The 22,480-nt window shown below is 42.8% G+C and overlaps 2 protein-coding genes across 4 annotated transcripts in view; one reads left to right on the forward strand and one right to left on the reverse strand.

Moving 5' to 3' along the window:
• The window catches only part of LOC134350789 (kinesin-like protein KIF13B), a 285,072-nt gene extending 276,566 nt beyond the window's left edge, over positions 1 to 8,506 (forward strand). The window contains exon 40 of the mRNA XM_063056478.1: positions 4,174 to 8,506. Coding sequence (XP_062912548.1) covers positions 4,174 to 4,481 — 308 coding nt within the window. The 3' untranslated portion in view covers positions 4,482 to 8,506. The remainder of the gene's footprint in view (positions 1 to 4,173) is intronic.
• A 3,915-nt stretch (positions 8,507 to 12,421) lies between these two features.
• The window catches only part of LOC134350790 (homeobox-containing protein 1-like), a 77,952-nt gene continuing 67,893 nt past the window's right edge, over positions 12,422 to 22,480 (reverse strand). For all 3 annotated transcript variants that reach the window (XM_063056482.1, XM_063056481.1, XM_063056479.1), the window contains exon 10: positions 12,422 to 21,546. In XM_063056482.1, the coding sequence (XP_062912552.1) occupies positions 21,406 to 21,546 (141 nt within the window). In that variant the 3' untranslated portion in view covers positions 12,422 to 21,405. The remainder of the gene's footprint in view (positions 21,547 to 22,480) is intronic.

Consider the following 22,480-nt stretch of genomic DNA (forward strand, 5'->3'; position numbering starts at 1 on the left):
GGATCACAGAGGAGGAGTGGTAAGAGAGAGTTTCACTGAACTCCTGTCGAAGGGAAGATTTAAACTACTTCAGGGCAGTTATCCCTGGAAGAGACTTCGCGGTGTCGTAATCCAGTCACAAACAAGAGAAAATCTGCAGATGCTGGAAATCTGAGCAACACACACAAAATGCTGGAGGAACTCAGCAGGCCAGGCAGCATCTATGGAAAAGAGTACAGTTGACGTTTTGGGCCAAAACCCTTTGGTGGGAAGGGTTTGCAGGTCTTTAGAATTGCTTTTTTTTTAAGCCCTTTTCTAGCTTCATGCATCGCTGTAATTCTTCTTCCAAGGTCCTCTGAAAGTTGTTTTGATTGAGACACGGTGCATGCACATAAACAGGTTTTTCTTGAGAAGAGCAGGCTCTGTTAGTAATCTGACTTTGTCTGTTTTATAGGGCAGGGCACCTCTACAACCCACATCTCCAGTCTCATCTCCTTGATTGGAGCACCTGGCTCCAAATTGCTTTTATAGAAGGCGTTACCCCAGAGGTTTACGTAAACACGAGGAAATCTGCAGATGCTGGAATTTCAAGCAACACACATCAAAGTTGCCGGTGAACGCAGCAGGCCAGGCAGCATCTCTAGGAAGAGGTACAGTCGACATTTCGGGCCGAGACCAGTCCTGACGAAGGGTCTCGGCCCGAAACGTCGACTGTACCTCTTCTTAGAGATGCTGCCTGGCCTGCTGCGTTCACCAGCAACTTTAATGTGTGCTACCCCAGAGGTTTACGTACTTTATTTTTGAACCTAACTGTGATTGTTTAAATGGTGCACTCAGTATTGACGAGAAGTACAATTGTTTGTGTGTTAATTAGTTTAGGCAGATTGTGTTTGTCTATTATTGTGACTCTGATGAAGATCAGACCACATTTTATGAGTAATTAATTAAGAAAATCAGGTGATTGCACAGGGTCCACAAACGTTTTCTTGCAACTGTATGTCATGAAATCTGTTGTTTTGTGCCAGCAGTACAGTGAGTGTCAGTGTGGGAAATCAATAATGTGTGTGTTAGATGACTGTCTTTGGTGTCGTTTTAATGAAATATTTACTGGTGCTGGTTAAATCAGTTGGAGCAGAAATCTGAGGGTAACATTGAGCAGAAGGTTACTTTGGAAATCAAGGGAACCAGTTGGGAACATGCTTTTCAAGTTGAAAATGTGACAACATTGTCTACTACTTTAACACTATTCGATCCCTCTTAGTTCAGTCTCTTTCTACCTACATCCTCCACACTTCACGTACTCGTGATCTGCTCAACAACTTTCAGTTCCCTGGACCTGATCACCTGATTTTCACCATAGATGTCCAATCCCTATACAATTCTGTTCCCCATCAAGAAGACCTTAAAGCTCTCTGCTTCTTTCTCAACAGACCCAACCAGCTCCTCTCCTCCACCACCACTCTCTGCAGGCGGAAATTATCTTCACACTCAACAATTTCTCTTCCAGTTCCGCACATTTTCTCCAGACTCAAGGGGCACCCAGTGGGCACCAGCTATGCCTGCCTTTTTGTTGGCTACATGGAACAGTTCATGTTGCAAGCTGGCCCTGGTAATGCTCCCCAATTCTTCCTCCACTACATTGACAACTGCATTGGTGCTGCTTCATGCACACATGCTGAGCTCATCAATTTCAACTTTGCCTCCAACTTCAACTCCGCCCTTAAATTCACTTGGTCCATCTCTGACACCTCTCTCCCCTTTCTTGATCTCTCTGTCTCCGTCTCTGGGGACAAACTGCCTACTGACGTTTTGTTTTTATAAGTCAGCATGGTTTTCTTAAAGGAAAATCTTGCCTGACAAATCTGTTGAAATTCTTTGAAGAAATAACAAGCAGGATAGACAAAGCAGAATTTGGTACATGTTGTGTACCTGGATTTTCAGAGGGCCTTTGACAAGGTGCTGCACATGAGGCTACTAAACAAGAGCCAGGGGTATTACAGGAAAGATACTAGCATGGATAGAACATTAGCTGATTGGCAGGAGGGAAAGGTTGAGAATAAAAAGATCCTTTTCAGGTTGGCTGCTGGTGACTAGTGGTGTTCCATGTATGTGCTGCATACTGTGTGAATTCAAATATAACACCTCCTGTCCTGTATCTGTCACCCTTTTTGATTTTGGCCCCCAGTTATAGTTTAACTGACCCCCCTGGCTGCAATTTTGCCCTTTCATCTGCCTGTCCTTCCTCAGTCTTACTACACACTGCATCTAGTTGTATACCAACTGCCCCATCCTCAACTGTATCACTCTGGTTCCCACCCTTTTCCCAAATTACTTTAAACCCTCCCCAACAGCTCCAGGAAACCTGTCCACAAAGATATTGGTCCACCTCGGGTTCAGGTGCAACCCATCCCTTTTGTACAAGTTATACCTTCCCCAGAGAGATCCCAATGACCCAGAAATCTGAAACCCTGCCTCCTGCATCAACTCTTCAGCCACACATTCATCGACCAAATCATCCTATTCTTACCATCATTGGCACGTGGCACAGGCAGCAATCCAGAGATTACTACCCTGGAGGTCCTGCTTTTCAACTTTCTAACTCCCTATATTCTATCTTCAAGGCCTCCTCCCTTTTCCTACCTGTGTCATTGGTACCAATGTGTACCATGGCTTCTGGCTGTTCACCCTTGCGTCCCTCCACACCCACGCTCTGCTTTCCGCAGGGATTGCTCCCTCCATGACTCCCTTGTCCATTCATCCCTTCCCATTAACCTCCCTTTTGGCGCTTATCCCTGCAAGTGACAGAAATGCCATTCACCTCATCCCTCACCTTTGTTTAAGGCCCCAACCAATCCTTGCAGGAGAGACAGCACTTGACCTGTGAATCTGTTGGAATTGCCTACTGTATCCAGTACTCCTGATGCGGCCTCCTCCACACTGGTGAGACTGGGGAAATGTTTTGTTGAGCACCTTCGCTCTATCTGTAAAAAGCAGAATTTCCCAACCATTTCAATTCCAATCCCTACCACCATTCCAACATGTTGGCCCACGGCCTCATCTTGTGCCACTATCAAGATGGAGGAGCGATACCTTATATTTCATCTAGAGAGCCTCAACCTGATGGCATGAACATTGATTTATGCAACTTCTGGTAATTCTTCCCCTTCCCTCTTCCTCACTCTGGCCCCCTCTTACCCCTTCTCGCCTCTCTGTGGAGCCCCTCCTTCTTCCTAGAAATCTGAAACCTTGGTCCCTCTCCTCTATCAGCTTCTCACTTTATCGCCCTCCCCCATCCACCTGGTCTCACCTATCACCTGCCAGCTTGTCCTCCTTCCCCTCTCCCCACCACCTTATTCTGGCTTCTTCTCCTTTTCTCTCCAATTCTGAAGTGTCTCGGCCCAAAACATTGACAGTTTATTCATTTCCATAAATGCTACCTGACCCCCTGAGTTCCTGCAGCATTTTGTGTGTGTTGCTCTAAAAGCTTCTCACTCCTTTGTTATTGCTGAATCATATTGAGGAAATGATTGGATTACTTTGTTGAAAATATCATTGGGGTCTCTCTCTTTCTCCCCCCCCCCCCAACCCTTCATTCAGGGCATATATCAGAAGTGCCTCCAGCATTGTCAAGGACCCCCTCCCATCCTTCCCATAATCTCTTTGGTACACCCTGTCTGAATGCTCTGTCACTGCTTCCCCCCCCCACTCCCCAACACACACACACACACACACACACACACACACACACACACACACACACACACACACGCTCTCGCTCGCTCTCTCTCGCTCTCTCTCTCTCTCTCACTCTCTCACATATATCCTGCCCTGGTCACTTTTTCATCTTTTATTGCTGCTGTGTCACATATTTATATGATTGCTTGCTTTATTTTAACAATGTCAGTACATACTGTCTCACATAAGCATGCACCTCGCACTTTATGTCAACCTGTCAACCGTGAGGCCAGGTCACTCAGGGACTTGTGTTAATGTAATTTTGTGACTGTATGTAGTGGATTGTAACTATGGTGTATGTGGTGTGTGTGACTCTACTGTGGTTTGCACCCTGGCCCCAGAGGAACAATGTTTCATTTATCTATATACATGTGTATGGTTGAATGATAATGAACTTGAGTTTGCGCTGGGTATTTAGCTGTAAACTAGTGTTACAGTGGCATACGTTTTCCGTTTCAGGGAAGAATGACGGCTCAGTCGGTGGGAAGCAGTATTTCCGATGTAATCCGGGCTACGGAGTGTTAGTGAGGCCCAGCCGGGTCACCAGAGCCAGTGGCTCAGCCAAGCGCCGCAGCACGGGCCACCGGATGCAACTGGCCGCCGCCTCGGAGAATCGGAGAAGTGGAAGCTTCTCGAAATCTAATCCAAACCTGTCTGCTCTCACCGCACTTGCCAAGTCAGAGGGTGGAGCGGGACTCCGATCGGGTGACAAGCCTCTGAGGAAAAGTGAGCATAGAAAATCCTGGTCGTCTGACCAAAAACCGTAGTGAGAGATGGAAATGAACTGGTGAATCCAATGTCTAGAGCTCATTGGTGAGGCTTAGGAACTGGACATCCAGACGTGCTGACTTCGATCTAGACCCAGTGCCTTTTCTGAGTAACCTTTCCGACGACCTAAATGTTACTCCATTCTGGATTTTAAATTTATTTTTCCTTTCTGTGTCTAAGGTTTCTCTTCCATTGGTAAAACAAACTGATAAAATTTGAACTTTTCAACCTGAAGAATAGATCTGTTTTGAGTTCAGAGGTGAACTTGCTAACTTATCTTTCTGTCTTTTTGGAAAATGTAGTGAGAGAGAAGAACAAATCTGCACCAAGTATTTAATTGTATTGAACTTCGGTTGAACCCATGGCCAGTCCAATGCCTTGTTAAAGTACAATCATTTCTTTGAGTAATTCTGGATTGAAAATTAGGCGCCAGATTGCGTCGAGTTTTATATTTTATGTGTGGCCTGATCAGTCCCCTTTTTATTTCCCATTAAACTTTTAAAAAAACTTCAACGGAATGGGACTGTATATTTACATGTTAATGTCTTTTAAAATGTAAATTAGGATTAGAAAAGAATGTACAAGATACACCACTAGAAGTAGTTCATCCCAATCCCGAAGAGTGCAGAGATTGTATGTAGAGGATCAACTCATGATGGTTTATGCATTGATCCATTTCCCAAAATGCTGTTTATAAAATCCCCTCCCTACCTTGTAATATGCTCATTACCTCAGAGAAATGGAAAATAAGCCATTGCAATGTGACCTAATACAGACCAATGCATCTTGAGGTATGATTTCCAACAGCTCCTGCTTCTGTGAAACTGCTAAATTGGAGCGTTTGCTTTGAACACATGGGTTGAATCTATTATGAATGAAAAACCTGAAAAAATACAATGTTGAGCATTTGTATAAAAAGTGTTAGCGGGAACATTAGAATTCTTATTTCTGAACCTGGTCAGTAGAGATTTACTCAAATAGGGCTTAAAGGTTATGCAATAATATGAAAAACTACATCTTGAGGCCACTTTTAATCTGTTGTATGGAACTCCAAGTAATTTTTAAAAATCATCAAAATTTTAATAAAGGTAATGATTTTCATGATTTTAAAAGTTTGAGCAATATTCACATCCAATGTGAGGCTTTTAGATTAATATTTTAAACGTTATGTTGCTTTCACCTTGAACATTTGGTCCATTGCTCTTGGATCAATTCCAGAGTGAAGAATCTGTTTTGTGTCAATTGAGGTTGGTGATTGTGCTTTGTATAAAGACAGGAGTTTCTGCAGATGCTAAAAATACAGAGTAACACACACAAACTTTATGGAGGAACTCAGTGGGTCAGGCAGCATCTATAGAGGAGAATAAACAGCTGATGTTTCAGGTCACAGCCTCAAAAGTCAACTGTTTATTCTCCTCCATTGATACTACCTGCCCTGCTGAGTTCCTCCAGCATTTTGTGTGATGTTTGGCGACGTCAGCAGTCTCCATGGGTATTTTACAAACGTCGTGTGATATGATGTATATAGGCTCCCAATTCACAACCTAGTTCTGTGTTTTTAATTAAAATATAGTTTAAATATTTTTCTGTATTGATAGGGAAAGGTGGGGCAAAATGATTTGCTTTTAAAATTATCCTGCCTATAGTTCCGGTCTTGTTGGACTACACTGGTTTAATTATTACTGTATAATGTATGGGCTGCCATTTGTTGAAGTCCATCTCCAGAGACACCATTAGCCGGAATTAATGCATGTGATACCCTAAACATTACTTGTTGGAATAAATTTCTCCTGAAAATAAAATTAAATGACGCGTTATTCAGTGCTGTAAGATGCTGAAAGACACATCATTAGCAAGTTTAGACCTTCATTGGTGCATTGGTTGGCACGGCTGATGTAAGTTTGCTCATCACATAAGTGGCTAATACTAATTACATTAGATGGCTTCAGTCAGGGAGAAAAGTTTCAGTGAATATGTCCTGCTGGTTATCTTTAAGATGTAGTTCGTGCATCCTAGATTATCCAAGCTCATGTTCTGATGATATGATGTCTGTGAGAAAAGTGTGTGTCTGTAAGAGAGAATAATAAAGAGAGTTAACATTCACAGCAGAAAGCATCAGATAGAACAGTCTGATTAACCGTAACCACATGCACTTTCTGTAGTCACTGAATGTTAGTTGAAGGATGTGCTACATCTCCAAAGTGGTGTTTGGCAGTAAAATGGTCATGCGTTGTTCTACAGTGCCAGCTGAGAAGTGCACACACTTGGTTGCTGTTTCTCAAAAATAAAATTAAAATGACTGATGAGGTCAGAGTGCCACATGTGCTTGCTTAGATGCAGATGATTGCAACTGCTGAAATGCTTTGTTCTGGCTGTATGAATCCAAGCAGTAGAACATCTGATTCCAATGATCTAGTTTTCACCTGAATAGAACAGTTCAGCACACAGTAGAGGACCTTCGGCCCATGATGTTGTGCTAATCTACTTTAAGATCTATCTAACCCTTGCTTCCCATATTCTACTTGTTGGAAATGCTGCTAGTTCCCCATTGTTGCTTCTTCTGGCCAGGCTAAGTTGTTATGTGTGTGCTGTTGTTCAGTGATGTCTGCTACTTGTTTCAAGTGAAGTTCCACACACAACTGCTCAACACCATATACATATAGGACTTTCTCTGGTTGACCTGTAGGTCACCTTTGTGGTGCACGATTGATATGATAAATCAAGTCTGCTGCCAATACATCTGTCCACAAATATCAGATATTGATGGTAAAACCGTAGTGTTAGTGACTGTCCAGACTTTTGTATGAATTATTCTCATCAGGTGTACTTTCATGCCATTAGATAGTTTGCTGACAGCAGGCCAATTCAGTTTTTATTGCTAAAACAAGCATTGAATATGTACAGAAGGCAAATCACCAGCATTCTGGATTGAGCTGCCTTTTTGCAAGTACTGGTAACTCTTTAATCTCTGCCATCAAGTTTTGTTCAGTGCATATATTAAAGTTTTCATCCAAATGGTTGCCAATAAAGTAATGAACTCAATTGGCTCTTGGAATAATCCTGTTAAGTTTCTTTTCTGTGAGGGATTTTGGAATAGTGACCAAGATCATGTCCTTGTAGCTGACCCACAATATGGTTGGTGTCTTTCTGGTTCAATATGCCCATACATTAAAGCCTTTTGATACATTTACTTGAACATATCTTCATCTACTCCACCTTGGAAAGCACTATTATTTTAAGACCATTAGAAGTGTGTGCAATTCTGAACCAACTGCAACGCAGCAGATGATCAACACTTGGAATTACCCAGAGGGAAAGAAGTTGAGAAGCAGGATTTCAGTATGCAGCTGATTTAAGGCTGTGGGCTGCTTGGTGTACAACAGGAAGAGAATTCTGGCAGTCTACACACAAGAAGAGTAGTGTATAAATAAGCAGAATCAGTAGACAAGTTGATATTTTTATTCTGAACTGGCTATATGAATGTATTGGGTCCAAACATTGCGTCTTATTCTATTTCCTGAAACCTGAGGCCTGTGGTGTAGTAAACATACTGTGCTACTCTGCAACGTTGCAACTCCATTGTAACCTGTCAGTCAGGCTTGATTAAAATAGCTGTTTATTCATGTTTTGGAGCTCAGTAGAGCAATAGCATAGAGACCTTAATGTGTCCATTTTAAAAAGAAAAATGACTTTTACTACTGATACTGAAGGGGTTTTGTGTATGACTAAAGTAAATCTTTCATATTCTAAGGCTCAACATTAGTGTCGAGTTTGTCAAAGGATTTAATTTAACACTAATTGCTGTTTGAAGTAATTCTGGAGTTCTGTACTACTTGTTAATCTGTATATCTGCTGGGATTGTATATAGAAAGCACAATCTGAAAATTTGAATGTATGTAATAATTTGGGTATTTAAGGGCTCAATTAAATTGGTGCTTTGCCATCTTATTGCCTGTCAAAATTTCTATTGTACACTTAATATTCTGTAAAATAACAATTCTGGCTGAAAAATAATAAAAGTATAAATAAATGTACAATATGTATTTTTCTTCTGCCTGTTGCTGAGGTTTTAGCAATTTAAGGATTGGATGCTTGTGACAAGAGGATCTCAAAAGTGCACAGTATTGTGTAGAAAAGTCCTTCCAGATAGAAACATAGAAAAACCTACAGCACAATACAGTCCCTTCGGCCCACAATGCTATGCCGAACATGTCCTTACCTTTAGAAATTACCTTGGGTTACCCATCGCCCTCTTTTTTCTGAGCTCCATGTACCTGTCCAGGAGCCTCTTAAAAGACCCTATCGTATCCACCTCCACCACCATCACCAGCAGCCCATTCCATGCACTCACCATGCTGTGTGATTTAAAAAAACCTTACCCCGACATCTCCTCTGTACCTACTTCCAAGCATCTTAAAACTGTGCCCCCTCGTGCTAGTCATTTCAGCCCTGGGAAAACTGGGAAAAAGCCTCTGACTAGCCACATGATCAATGCCTCTCATCATCCTATACACCTCTATCAGGTCACCTGTCATCACAAGATCACAAGACAAAGGAGCAGAAGTAGGCCATTCGGCCCATCGAGTCTGCTTTGCAGCTCCCCCATGAGCTAAACTATTCACCCATCTAGTTCCAATTTCCAGCTTTTTCCCCATATCCCTTGATACCCTGACTAATTAGATACCTGTCAATTTCCTCCTTAAACACCCTCAATGATCGGGCCTCCACAGCTGTATGTGGCAATGAATTCCACAAATCCATGACCCTCTGGCTAAAAAAATTTCTCCTCATCTCTGTTTTAACTGGGTACCCTCTAATTCTAAGACTATGGCCTCTTGTCCTGTACTCACCCATCAAGGGAAACAACCTTTCCACATCTACTCTGTCCAACCCTTTCAACATTCGAAATGTTTCTATGAGATCCCCTCTCATTCTTCTATACTCTAATGAATACAATCCAAGTGCCGACAAACGCTCCTCATGTTAGCCCCTGAATTCCAGGAATCATCCTCGTAAATCTTCTCTGAACTCTCTCCAACATCAGTACATCCTTTCTAAGATAGGGGGCCCAAAACTGCACACAGTATTCCAAATGAGGTCTCACTAATGCCCCAAAGAGCCTCATCAACACCTCCTTACTCTTATACACTATTCCTCTTGAAATGAATGCCAATATAGCATTCGCTTTCCTTACCGCCAATCCAACTTGGTGGTTAACCTTTAGGGTATCCTGCACGAGGACCCCCAAGTCCCTTTGCACTTCCGATGTTTGAATTTTCTCCCCACCTAAATAATAATCTGCCTGATTATTTCTTCTTCCAAAATGTACAACCATACATTTGTCAACCTTGTATCTCATCTGCCATTTCTTTGCCCACTCTCCTAAACTTACTAAGTCTCTCTGCAACCTTTCTGTTTCTTCAACATTTTTTGCTCCTCCACCTATCTTGGTGTCATCCGCAAACTTAGCCACAAAACCATTTAATCCACAATCTAAATCATCGATATACATTGTGAAAAGAAGCGGCCCCAACACCAACCCCTGAAGAACACCACTAGTAACCAGCAACCAATCAGAAAAGGATTCCTTTATTCCCACCCTTTGCTTTCTGCCTATCAGCCAATGCTCCACCCATTCCAATATCTTTCCTATAATTCCATGGGCTCTCATCTTATTAAGCAGCCTCATATGCGGCACCTTATCGAAGGCCTTTTGAAAATCCAAATACACAACATCACAGCCTCTCCCTTGTCAATCTTATTCGAGATTACCTCAAAAAATTCCAAAAGGTTGGTGAGACAGGACCTTCTCTTCATGAAACCATGCTGGCTTGGGCCTATCTTGTCATGCACCTCGAGGTATTTCATAACCTCGTCCTTGAGGATTGACTCCAATGTCTTTCCAACTACCGATGTCAGACTAATAGGTCTGTAATCTTCTTTTTGCTGCCTCCTTCCTTTCTTAAATAGCGGAACTACATTTGCGACCTTCCAGTCCTCCGGAACCATGCCGGAGTCTATTGATTCCTGGAAGATCATTTCCAATGCTTCCACAATCTCCAAAGCCGCCTCCTTCAGAACCCTTGGGTGCATCTCATCCGGACCGGGAGACTTATCTATTCTTAGTCCACTTAGCTCCCCAAGCACTTTCTCTCTAGTAATCTTGACCGTACCTAATTCTATTCCCTGATACCTCTGGCTATCGGGTATATTGCTCATGTCTTCCACTGTGAAGACTGATGCAAAATACTCATTCAGTTCCTCCGCCATCTCTTTGTTATCCATTATAATTTCTCCAGCATCATTTTCAATCGGTCCCGTATCTACCCGTGTCACTCTTTTACTCTGCATATATTTTAAAAAACCCTTAGTATCCTTTTTTATGTTAATTGCCAACTTCCTTTCATAATTCATCTTTTCTTTCCTAATGTTTCCTTCTGTAAGTTTTTAAAAGTCTTCCAGTCCTCATTTTTCCCACTAATTTTTGCTTCCTTGTACACCTTTTGCTTTTTTTTTTGCCTTAACCTCTCTCGTTAGCCACATTTGTGCCATTTTTCCATTCATGATTTTCTTTTTTCTTGGAATATATTTTTCCTGCATTTTCCTTATTTCTTGTAGGAATTTCATTCAATTCTGCTCTGCCGTCCCTCCATTTAGCTTACTTTTCCAATCGACTTGGGCCAGTTCCTCTCTCATACCACTGTAATTTCCCCTGTTCCACTGAAATATCGATACACCTGATACCAGCTTCTCCTTTACAAATTTGAAACTGAACTCAATCATATTATGATCACTACTTCCAAGAGGTTCCTTTACCTCCAGCTCCCTAATCGCCTCAGGTTCGTTACACAGCACCCAATCCAAAACAGCCGGTCCCCTGGTGGGCTTCTGGACAAGCTGCTCCAAAAAGCCATCCTGTAGGCATTCTACAAACTCCCTCTCCTGAGATCCATTACCTTCCTGACTTTCCCAATCCACTTTCATATTAAAATCCCCCATAATTATCTTGACATTTTCCTTCTAACATGCTTTTTCTATTTTCAGCTGCAACTTGTAGTCCACATCCCGGCTGCTGTTTGGAGGCCTGTATATAACTGCTATTAGTATCTTTTAGTGTCATAATCTGTCACTCCAAGGAAAAAAGGCCAAGTTCAGTCAACCTATTTTTATAAGGCATGCTCCCCAATCCAGGCAACATCCTTGTAAATCTCCTCTGCACCCTTTCTATGGTTTCCACATCCTTCCTGTAGTGAGGAGACCAGAACTGAGCACAGTACTCCAGGTGGGGTCTGACCAGGGTCCTATATAGCTGCAACATTACCTCTTGGCTCTTAAACTCAATCCCACTGTATGCTTTAACCACAGATGCTGGACATCTTGTATGGAATCACAGAATGGGTTGGACAGCAGAGAAATGGGTATTGTTTCAGATAATTCTGATGAAATGAAAGATTTCTCTCTGCAGAGGAGGCTCATGATGTACTGTTTCCAATCTTGACTTGTCAGTGAAAACTTTACCTATATCCATCAAAGAAGTTGTAGGATAGCACAACCTCTTCGACCCACTACCATCAGGAAGGAGGTACAGGAGCATCAGCACTGGGTAATGGCTTCTTCCCTCAGCCAGCGAGACTACTACCAACTTTGAAGTCTTGTCACTAGTACAGTGAGCTGTTTACTTGTTCACATGTATTTGAATTATATTTGATTAACATATCACACATAATATTACCACTGATAAATGTGTTATGGATACACTGTGGTCCAGAGGAATAGAGTTACTGTAGCTTCAATTGTCAGTACTTATGTTCATGATGCTAATTTAAACAGTTGTGCATTTACGATCATTTCTGGAAAATTGGTAATGTCTCACCATGAAGAGATATCAAAACAAAAACTGAAAACCCATTTTTAAAAATAACATGACAATTTAAATTAGTTTATTTTTCCTACTTAGTACAATACAGAGATTTAACCAAAATTTTACAAAATAATAATTTGTTAAAACAAACTGTACAAACAGCATCATGACATTTTTACTTTTTTTTTGCAGAACAGTCTACTGTCCAAAAAAGGCACTAATCCAGAATAGGAACAGAAAACATATACAGGACTCAAATGAAAATACACCTGCTCAGCATATTACATTTGTTAAAAAAAAAACTAAGGCTTTTAAAGATTATCCTGTTCAGCTTCCAGTTTGGAAATCAAGTGACCATTTTAATGCAGACCTGTCACATTTCCTACATGTCCTCCATCACCTCCCTTAGCCCTTTTCACCCCTCCATACCCTTGCCAAAACAAATCTGTCAAAGCCTGCTTTTTAGATGTGGGTCACAACATTCATTGCTTCACCTAGCCTGGCTATGGAAACACAGTGGCTAAACTAAACCGATTTTGTTCAGCCACTTGATTGGGATAATTTTAAATTACCACCTGCTTGATGTGGTCTTTGTGAAAATTTACCAGCTGACAGTGTTTTATCTGACTGCATGGTCCCTATTTCAGGTGACAATATGAGGATGGAATCTGGGAGTTGTGGGAAACAAAAGACAGAAATGTTTTCAGAGATCACACTTCAAGGGTCAAACCATATTAGCTTGAAGCTGCTACTTATGTTGGAAAAATACTCAACATGATACTTGTCATCCACACTTTGTCAATTAAAATGCTGAGAATGGGCCAGAACTGTGGTGAAACAGAGCTGTGGCAATAACTTGGCTGCAGGGAAAAGGATCCAGAAATGTGACTTTGCCCAATTTCTTGGCACAGAGAGCGGATCTCACTCTGCTAAGCTGTGGGAGGAATAAAACTGGTGTGGATATGCATGGGATGATCATGCTCTCCTTATGCTTTAACCAGGACTATCAAGGTTCCTTTTTGAACTGTGGCAAGGGAGGTGGTGAAGCTTCCAGACACCAGCAATTAATATGTACTCAAGAATGCTTTTAGAACAGGAAGGACAAACTAAATTTCATCTGCTTCACCACAATGCTGAGGTAGGGCCAGAAATATTCATCACTTTCCCTTTCGTGGGGGGGAAAAACATTGTCAGCAAAGTGAGGGGAAAGGGTAGAAACATGGAATGTTCTGGGGACCGATTGAGGCAGAATCCCTTGGAGCTTTTAAAAGAGAAATTTAAATAAATTGTATAAATAAGTGGGTTTATTTCCTGTACTGGGACTGATGGAGCTGACTTGATGGGCTGAATGGCTGTCCGCTCCACCCAACAACTACCAGCTGTGCTGTGTGAGTTCTTTGTTCTAAGATGATTTGCTTCTCTGGGTACCTGTGATTCCCACTCACAAACAGGTTTGCAGTAAGCAATGTTGAGGAGTAATTGGCATCTGTCATTAAAGAGGATGGTTATAGCAGTAGCAGATTTCAGGGTTGAAGAGGCCTTCCATATCAGCTAGTGATTGTAATGACTGGTTCTGAAAACCCAGAACTAAACTCCACCCCCTTTGTCTCTCAACTCCTGAGTGCGGTGGGGAGTGGAAGTGCTTGTATGTCCCAGTACCAACCCTGAGACGCTAATTAGAAAGGATCACTCAGTCCCTTATTGACTCCCCTTTAAGAGTAATTTTCCTCAAATGAATGCAAATCTGTCTGTTACCACCAGTGAAAATAGTATGTCCCTGCTCTATGCCAGTACAAAGGATCAAATTACCAAACACACACCTGCTAAAATAGCTAATACCTATATGTAAGATGAGAAATCTGGCATTTCATGTTCTTCATTAATATGCAGCATATTTCCTTTCTGCTTAGCAGAAAAATACATCAACTTATTACAGGACAAACCAAAGAACAGTGTCTCTACTGCAGGTAAGATTGAACTAAATCTTCTGAAGGTGCAAGGAAGTAGTTAGCCAGAAGGCTATGATCAGTTGGTATTCTGACAGGACCACAGTGATAGCCTTCACTATTTCTACTGTCTCTAGAAGCAAGAGTCCAAACCATGACAAAAAGCTCTTTACTGGCAAATGGCTTGATGTGACAAGGATTGCACTGTCACTCATGGAGCATAGCTTGCATTGTGTTCCTGCTTTTTCATGAGAATTACACTTCCTGAACAGGATTCCGGGATTAGTTACACCAGCTCATGTTTGTGATGTTTCAAGTTACCACATCAAATTATTGAAACTAAACACCACCAGGATGAATATTAACAATCAATAATATAAAATGTTTAACTGTCTAATGTTCAGGATAGGTAATTTATCTGAAGTATCCTACCTCTAGCTATCTGCTGTATTGTGGCTCTATTCTAACATTACATTCAGTATGTAACAAGGACACAGGCCAAGCCACATTTGTTCAGCACCTTGTAATAATACCTTAACATCAATGAGCATTAAATGTTACGTAGGAGGAATTATAAACACAAGAGATTTTACTGATGCTGAAAATGCAGAGTGACACATAAAATGCTGGGGGAACTCAGCCGGTCAGGTATTAGGGAGAGGAATAAATAGTTGACGCATGAAGGGTTTCGACCCACACTGTCAACTGTTTCTTCCTCTCCACAGATGCTGTCTGGCCTGCTGAGTTCCTCACGTGTTTTGTGTGTGTTGCTAAAGGCTGGAAGGAGTCTGTGGTAGCCTAGATCTCAGTGGGTCTGTTACCCTGAAGGATGTTAGTGAATCAAGTCAGTCACATAGTTTCAGAGGGAACTACCTCCATCTTCAATTGGTTATCAGGAATATTACTGTAAGGAGGTTGAGTGCCGTTTGGGAATGGGGTGGGAGTAAGGACAACTCCTGCAGAAAATCAGGATGTCTGACGACATTGATGTTTCGGCACAATCTAGGGACTGGAATTAAAAACCCTGGTGATGGATGAAACCAGCTTCACAGTCCAGTGGGCAGCCCAGTCCATCGGCACGCTCTGCTCTCAGGTGGAGTGCAGCCACCAGAAAGCACAGTGCTGGGTTAATGGTCAAAGGTACAGATCTCTGCCTGGGAAAGCAGAAGGCAGCAGCTCTACATGGCTGTGCACAGTGATAACGGAGCCACATTCCAATGGTTTGATCTGCTCAAGCATTTTAATGTGACATTCACAAAACAACACCTACACTCGAGTATTAAATTGAATTTAATTTCACTGTGCCCCTAGTTTTGTAATCTTGGATTACACTTCGGAAGTACTGAGAATGTTTTTAAAAACTCCAAGCTGGGAGTATTATTGGCAAGAGCAGAATTAATCAGAACGTGCCGTAGCATATTGGGCTGCATCAGTGTGCAGGAAGTGGACAGACTGAGTAAGGATAAATCTCCTGAACATGAGATTCTGCTGAGCATCACACACGAGAGTCAGACTGCCCATGATGATACTGATGGGTGGGAGAGGTTGGCTACTCCTGACACCAGATTCTTTGTGTGATTGAGACTGCATGGAGCACGCTCCCTTTTCCTCACGGGTCCACCAGCGGGCTGTTCATCAGGAAACTAGTTCAATCTGTCCTGCATGTAGGCAAACACAGGAAAGTGATATGAACAATAAATAACTAACAGTTCCGACATCATTGGGTCAGCATTGCAATGAATGGTGCCTTCACATGGGCAATGGGTCCGAGACATCTGATGGTAGAACTCTTCCTCCTATCTACAACAACACTGAGAGGATCGCTAATGAACTGAGGACCCAGGAGCTCAGAAATTCAAAGGAAGAGGAGGCACTCAGCAAGTCAGGCAGCATCTATGGAGGGGAATAAACAGCTGATGGTTCAGACTGAGACTGGAAAGGAAGGGGCAGAAGAATAAGGAGGTGGGGGGGGAGGGGAAGGAGTACAGGTACACAAATGTTAGCTGAAGCCAAGTGAGGGAGAAGGAAGTGAAAAGCTGGGAGGTGATAGGTGGAAATGAAGGGCGGAAGAAGGAATATAATACGAGAGCAGACTATGGGAGAAATGGAAGGAGGAGGGGGAGCAGAGGGAGGTGACGGACAGGTGAGGAAAATAGAAGGGGTGAGGGGAAACCAGAAAGGGGAATGAAAAAGAGAGAAAGGAGAGGTGGGAAGAAACTACCTTCCTTTCCAGTCTTGATGAAAAGTCTCAGTCCACAACTTTGACTGTTTATTCCCTTCCATAGGTGCTACCTGACCAGCTGACTTCCTCCAGCATCTTGTGTATATTGCTCGAAATTTCCAGCATCAGCAGAATCTCTTGTGTTTATGAGAAACAGGAGAAGGCTCTTCAGTTCCCCACCTGGTCCTCCACAAGACTTTTCATGTTGGAGCCACTGTCCTGCACTGATCCCATTACCTTACTGATTACAACTCAACCTGGAATAAGCTCAGAATGGAGGCTCCACAGAGAAATCTGAACATTCACTAGTCTCGAGGACCCAAAGTGTCTGGCTGATCTTGTCAGACTCTCAGACCTGAATCTATCATGCTACCTGAGTAGTGCTAGTGGGGCCTATGCAAGATTAAGGAAGAGTCTTTGAGGATCATGACCTATGGGTCCAAACAAAGCTTGTGGTCTATAGAGCAGTCCTCCTTTCTACATTACTGTATGGACCCTAGAGTAGGCATCTGAAAGCCCTGGATCCACCACAGAGCCTGACGAAGGATCCTGAGGATCATCTGGAAGGACAGACACACTAACGCCAGTGCAGTGGAGGAGGCCAACATGAACAGCATCTCCACCATGATAAACCACACCAACTCTGATGGAGGTAGGTCATGCCATCCGGATCCCTAACTCACATCTCCCCAAACACATCCTTTACTCCCAGTTGAAGGAAGGTGGGCAAAGGAAACACTTCAAAGATCACATCAAAATCAGCCTGAAGAAATTCAACATCACATCTAAAAACTGGGGAGACTTTGCACTCAATAGATGCACTGGGAGGAAATCTGTTCAAGAGGGAGCTGTGCTACATGAGAGCGACCTCCCCTGTGCCACAGAGAACAAACGGCAGCTGTGACAGGAGAGTCTGAACAGACAAAAGGCCCAACCACTGACCACAGTCACCACTTACACACTGCACCAGAGTATGTAGATCCCAGATCAGCCTCTACAGCCAGCTGAGGACTCACCAATGGACAACACCTAAGGGGAATTTCATACTCTACTTGAGTGATTGCACTACTGCTTCTACTACTACTACTACTACTAAACATCCCACCTCCCAGTCTGCACTGCCGGGCCTGTAAGGGCTTGAATGTTTCAGTGAGATCAACTTGCATTCATCCAGATCATGGATCACCCAGACTGCTGAAACTCTCCAGCCTACTGCCCCAGGAATTCTCCCACTTGTTCTATCATGTAACTATATCATTTTACACAGCCTGTAAGTTCATACGGCCAATCAAGTCTATGCTAGCTATCAGAAATCCCATCAATCTCAACTCAACAACTCTTCCCTGTCTCTCCTACAATGCAGGTGGGAGAGAAGCCAGTTCCAGTGAGCTAAGGTAAATGTGGTCCTAACCAAGTTAACGGTGCTCCAAAGATGATGGTAGGATAAATTATTGAATACTACAGGCAAGCTGAGAATAAAATTATCCTCGTTCTTTCACCAAATCTGGTTACACAGTTGAACCCACAGCAGCCCCAAGTTTCTGATCATATTAAGTTAGTATCACCCGCAAAAGTGTGTCTTGTTTGTGGACACGAACATCTAATTGAGAAGTTATGATTTTTTAGTTTATTTGGAATTTTATAGTAATCAGTAGCATTTAATTGATATCTTCAAGCAAGTTAATCCTTGACGTTATAAGGTACACATGACTTTAATGTTCTTTGCTAACATGGCGGCTTCAGTGTTTGTACTCAGTGCTTATAAAAGAGGTAGGTGGATGTGAAAATGCAAGGAGACTGACAGCCCGGCTATTAAAGCTCTAGAGCAGGGGTTCCCAACTTGCAGCCCATGGACACTTTGGTTAATGGTGAGGGTCCACAGCATAAAAACACTGAGAATCCCCGCTCTTGAGATTTTTCACTCTTTCCAATATTCTATCAATGAATGGCACTGTAGAAAACCTTCAACCATCAAAAGCAGATCAATTTGTCTTTCATCTCATCACTGACTAAGCACAAAATGGATACTGTATGTAACTTCACAAGTATGGTTCATGATTATTAATGTGAAATAATCTGTGACCCTGAAAAGAAAGAATAACGTATCTCCATCTTTTCCCAGCTGCTTAGATGAGAACTAAATCTCTCTCTTCGATAGCAATCAGTTTGCCCCAGTGCCCACACTTGCAAAACCAATGCAAGACATTGAGACACAAGAGGCTGTAGGTGCTGGAACCTAAGGCTGCAAATTCTGCTTGAGGAACTCAGTAGGTTAAGCAGCACCTGAGGGAGGAAAGGAATCGTTGGTGTGGAGCCAAACTCTTGTTATGTGAAAATTCAAAATAATCAGATGTCAGGATTGATGCAGGGTTTCAACCCAAAACATCTACAATTCCTAACATAAGAGATTCTGCAGATGCTGGAAATCCACAGTAACACACATAAAATGCTGGAGGAAGTCCGCAGGCCAGGCAGAGTTCCATCTAAGGAGAGGAATAAACAGCCAACGTTTCGGGCCGAGACACTTTATCAGGACTTGATGTTTCCCGATAAGGTCTTGGCCAGAAACATCGACAGTTTATTCATTTCCATAGATGCTGCCTGACCTGCCGAGTTCCTCCAGCATTTTGTGTGTGGTGTTCTTATATCTCCACTACGTTTTGTGTTTAGAACATCTAATGTTCCTCACATCCCCTTTTCCCATCAGATGCTGCTTTATCTGCCAAATTCTTCCTGCAGATTCTTGCTTAATGCAAGAAGTTGTTCTGAAATGATGCTTCAATCTTGTGGTTCTGATGGCAGCCTCTCTCAAAACATATAGCAAGCAACAGGCCCTTTAGAGCATCAAGATTGCATTGACTATCAAATACCACTTACTCCCATACCAATCCCATTTACTCACCCCAGATTCTAACACTCAATGGTGGCGATGTCTTCAATATGAAATCAATGCCTATCGGCTAAGGAACAAAAATGGTTTCAGTAGACTGTTTCCCTTTATAGTCTGAATCACCACTGACAGTTGTACGAGATTGCCAAGTCTTGCTGTATCTACCAGGACCATTCAGGGAACAAAAAAAAAGATGCCTGCATTTAGTGTGTGATTGGGAAGAGGGAGACAAAGCAGATGCATTTTAACCTATATCCCAAGAAATTGTGGAATGAAAGGGTGTGGCGCAGCATAACTGCCCACAGATGCCCAAAAGTGATTGAAAATGCTCATTATGAAAGATGGTGTTTATAGAGAAGATGCTTTTTTTTTCTTTTGTTGTACCTGCAACTTTTCTTTATTCTGATACCATGTTCAGCCTGAAATCTCTCCTATCTTCTCTCTACCTGGCCTGCTGAGTATTTCTAGCATCGGCGGTATTTTACTTTGAAAGTAATGGTTCTATTAGACAGGGAATTCATCTCGGTGTCAGTATGACTGCATCTTCTCTACAAATCTGCCCAAGTTTGATTACACACCCACCACATTCCCAAACCTGTATTCCGTACTAGAACTGCGTTTTCCGAGTTGGGCTAAAGAAATTTAGTAAACATCCCTTTTTCAGAGAGGCAGGTAACATTTATCTATGTTACCACACAGTAATGGGATCTCTTAACTTCCATCTCTTCCCTCCAACTCTCCTGGGAAGTAGTGAGTCCCTCTATGCTTCAGTCCCAACACCACATACAACTTGTGCCGGAGTTGATGTGGTGGAGAAACTGCCATGATCCCCAGCCTCACCCACTGAGAACCATATGGTAACTCACGATCACAATTCATTCTGTGCAATCTGAGACTTCCAGGATAGAACTTGTTTCTGAGAATTCCTCTGTGAGTGATGGCTTGCATGAAGCCATGCAATGAAACAGAACTGATGAGCTAACCGTGTCTCTCGAAGTTTCCTTGGACCATGCAACAACTGGGCTGAAAATGGATCTCCCTTTAACTCAAAGTGGCTCATCAGTGGTGTGTTAGTTGATGTCTGCTGTGGCAGTGTTGATCTACGTGATAATGACTTCCTCTTGCCACTTTAACAGAATGATCAGGTCATCAACTGCAGCAGATTCAGTCTCTGCCAGGTCACTGCTGCGGCACAGAGTCCTGGGCTGACTGTGGAATTCATCCCAGATGGCATTCTGTCGCGTTTGGCCTCTATGATTTTCACTGTTGGTCTGGTAACAGTGGTATAGTAGGTCTAGTTATTCTTCATTCAGACATTAGCAGCGACCTTCCCCATCTCAGTGACTGCATGTTCAGATCTACTGTCAATTTTTGCGTTGGTATGGAAGACAAACACTGCACCTTGCTAGAACTCTTCCTTCCTCCCTACAAGCTTGGAGATGAGCCTGCACTCCTCAGTCAGATGTGTATCTGCACCTGCCGGAGTTCAGTTCCCACATTGGTCACAGAAGTTACAGCTGGATACAGTAATTCCAGGCAGACTTGGGTGAGGGAGGTGCATTTGGAAATGGAGGCTGCAATCCATTCATCCACCTCATGACCACAGCGCTGGAAAGCTGAAGCTCCCTCAGCCGGAACAAGGGGGGGCACTTACAGAGCAGAGGGCCGGCAGAGGCTGAGAAGACTTGTTGAGCTAAGACAGCAGAGGCCTGAAAAGCATTGTGTGGAGATTCCAGGCACTGCGCTCGGGAAGGTGTCATGCTGGGGTGAGAGGACCGCAGGAATGTTCCCTACTGCAGCAGCTTCTCAATGCAGCACTGCGGAGAGCTGCTAGGTGAGAGGCACAATTCTGCCCAAGGCTCCGAGCAGGATAACTTACTGCAATCGAATGAAGAGCACCCTATTAACTAGTTCAAAATAAGATCACGCACAGATATATTGAGATTACATTAAGGATAGGGTAGTCCAATGATGTACCAAATCTCAATTGTTTCATGACACGATTTCAGTCATCTTCAACCACTTCCCTCTTGATCTCACCACCTCCTTGTCTGGCTAGGGCCAGGATGGAGTGATTGACTGCGGCCATTTCAACAGCGAGCGAGATGGGATCTTGCTGGGGATCGCTGTGACTTGTGTTGTCATCCTGTGTTTAGAGAATAAATAGTTCATCAGGCGAATTGGGAATATGTCAAGAACAAACTTCTCCCTTAGCTCCTGCTCCCGTATAAAGTCCTCTATGCATGTGGGAGTTACAATGTGATAGGGAAGCATGTACTGTAATTCTCTCCAAAATCTCTGCCCCCCTCCACCCTCCAATCATACTACCCATACTTAAAAAGATGGCATTGATTTACTGCTGTTGCTGAGTAGGACCAACAAGAATTTAAACTTTGGTCCTTGCTAATTTATACATTGAGTAGCCACTTTATATTAGGTGTACCTTTCAACCTGTCTGGCCATTCTCCCCTGACCTCTCTCTTTAACAAGGTGTTTTCACCCACAGAACCGCCACTCCCTGGATGTTTTTTGTTTCTTGCACCAATCTAGAGACTATTGTGTGTGAAAATACCCGGAGATCAGCAGTTTCAGAGATACTCAAACCACCCCATCTGGCACCAACAGTTGTTCCACGGTTAAGTCACTTCCCATTCTGATGTTTGTTCTGAACAACTGAACCTCTTGACCATGATTTTATGCAGAGTTGTTGCCACATGATCGGCTGATTAGATATGTCCATTAACGAGGTGTACCTAATAAAGTGGCTGCTATGTACATCTCAGCACATGAATGCATCACAACAATACTGAAACTTTTTGCAAATTCTCCACCAAATTATTGACAATAAAACAAAATCGGTATATAACTCTGTGCAGTTACAGCTTAGCAGAGGTGACTGGGCAGAGGCAAGGCAATAAAAATGGACTTAGATCTGTAGACAAGGTATGGATTAAAGTCAGCTAAGAGGCCCTCATCCCAAACACTGGCAAAGCTACAATAATAATCCTGAGGGGAGAGCAATGGGCTTCCTTTTGTAAGGTTGTGGTTTTCTTAGCTACCTCATTGGCTTAACTGAATTA

The sequence above is a fragment of the Mobula hypostoma genome, chromosome 8 (genome assembly GCF_963921235.1).
Source record: "Mobula hypostoma chromosome 8, sMobHyp1.1, whole genome shotgun sequence".
In the NCBI taxonomy this organism is placed as follows: Eukaryota; Metazoa; Chordata; class Chondrichthyes; order Myliobatiformes; family Myliobatidae; genus Mobula; species Mobula hypostoma.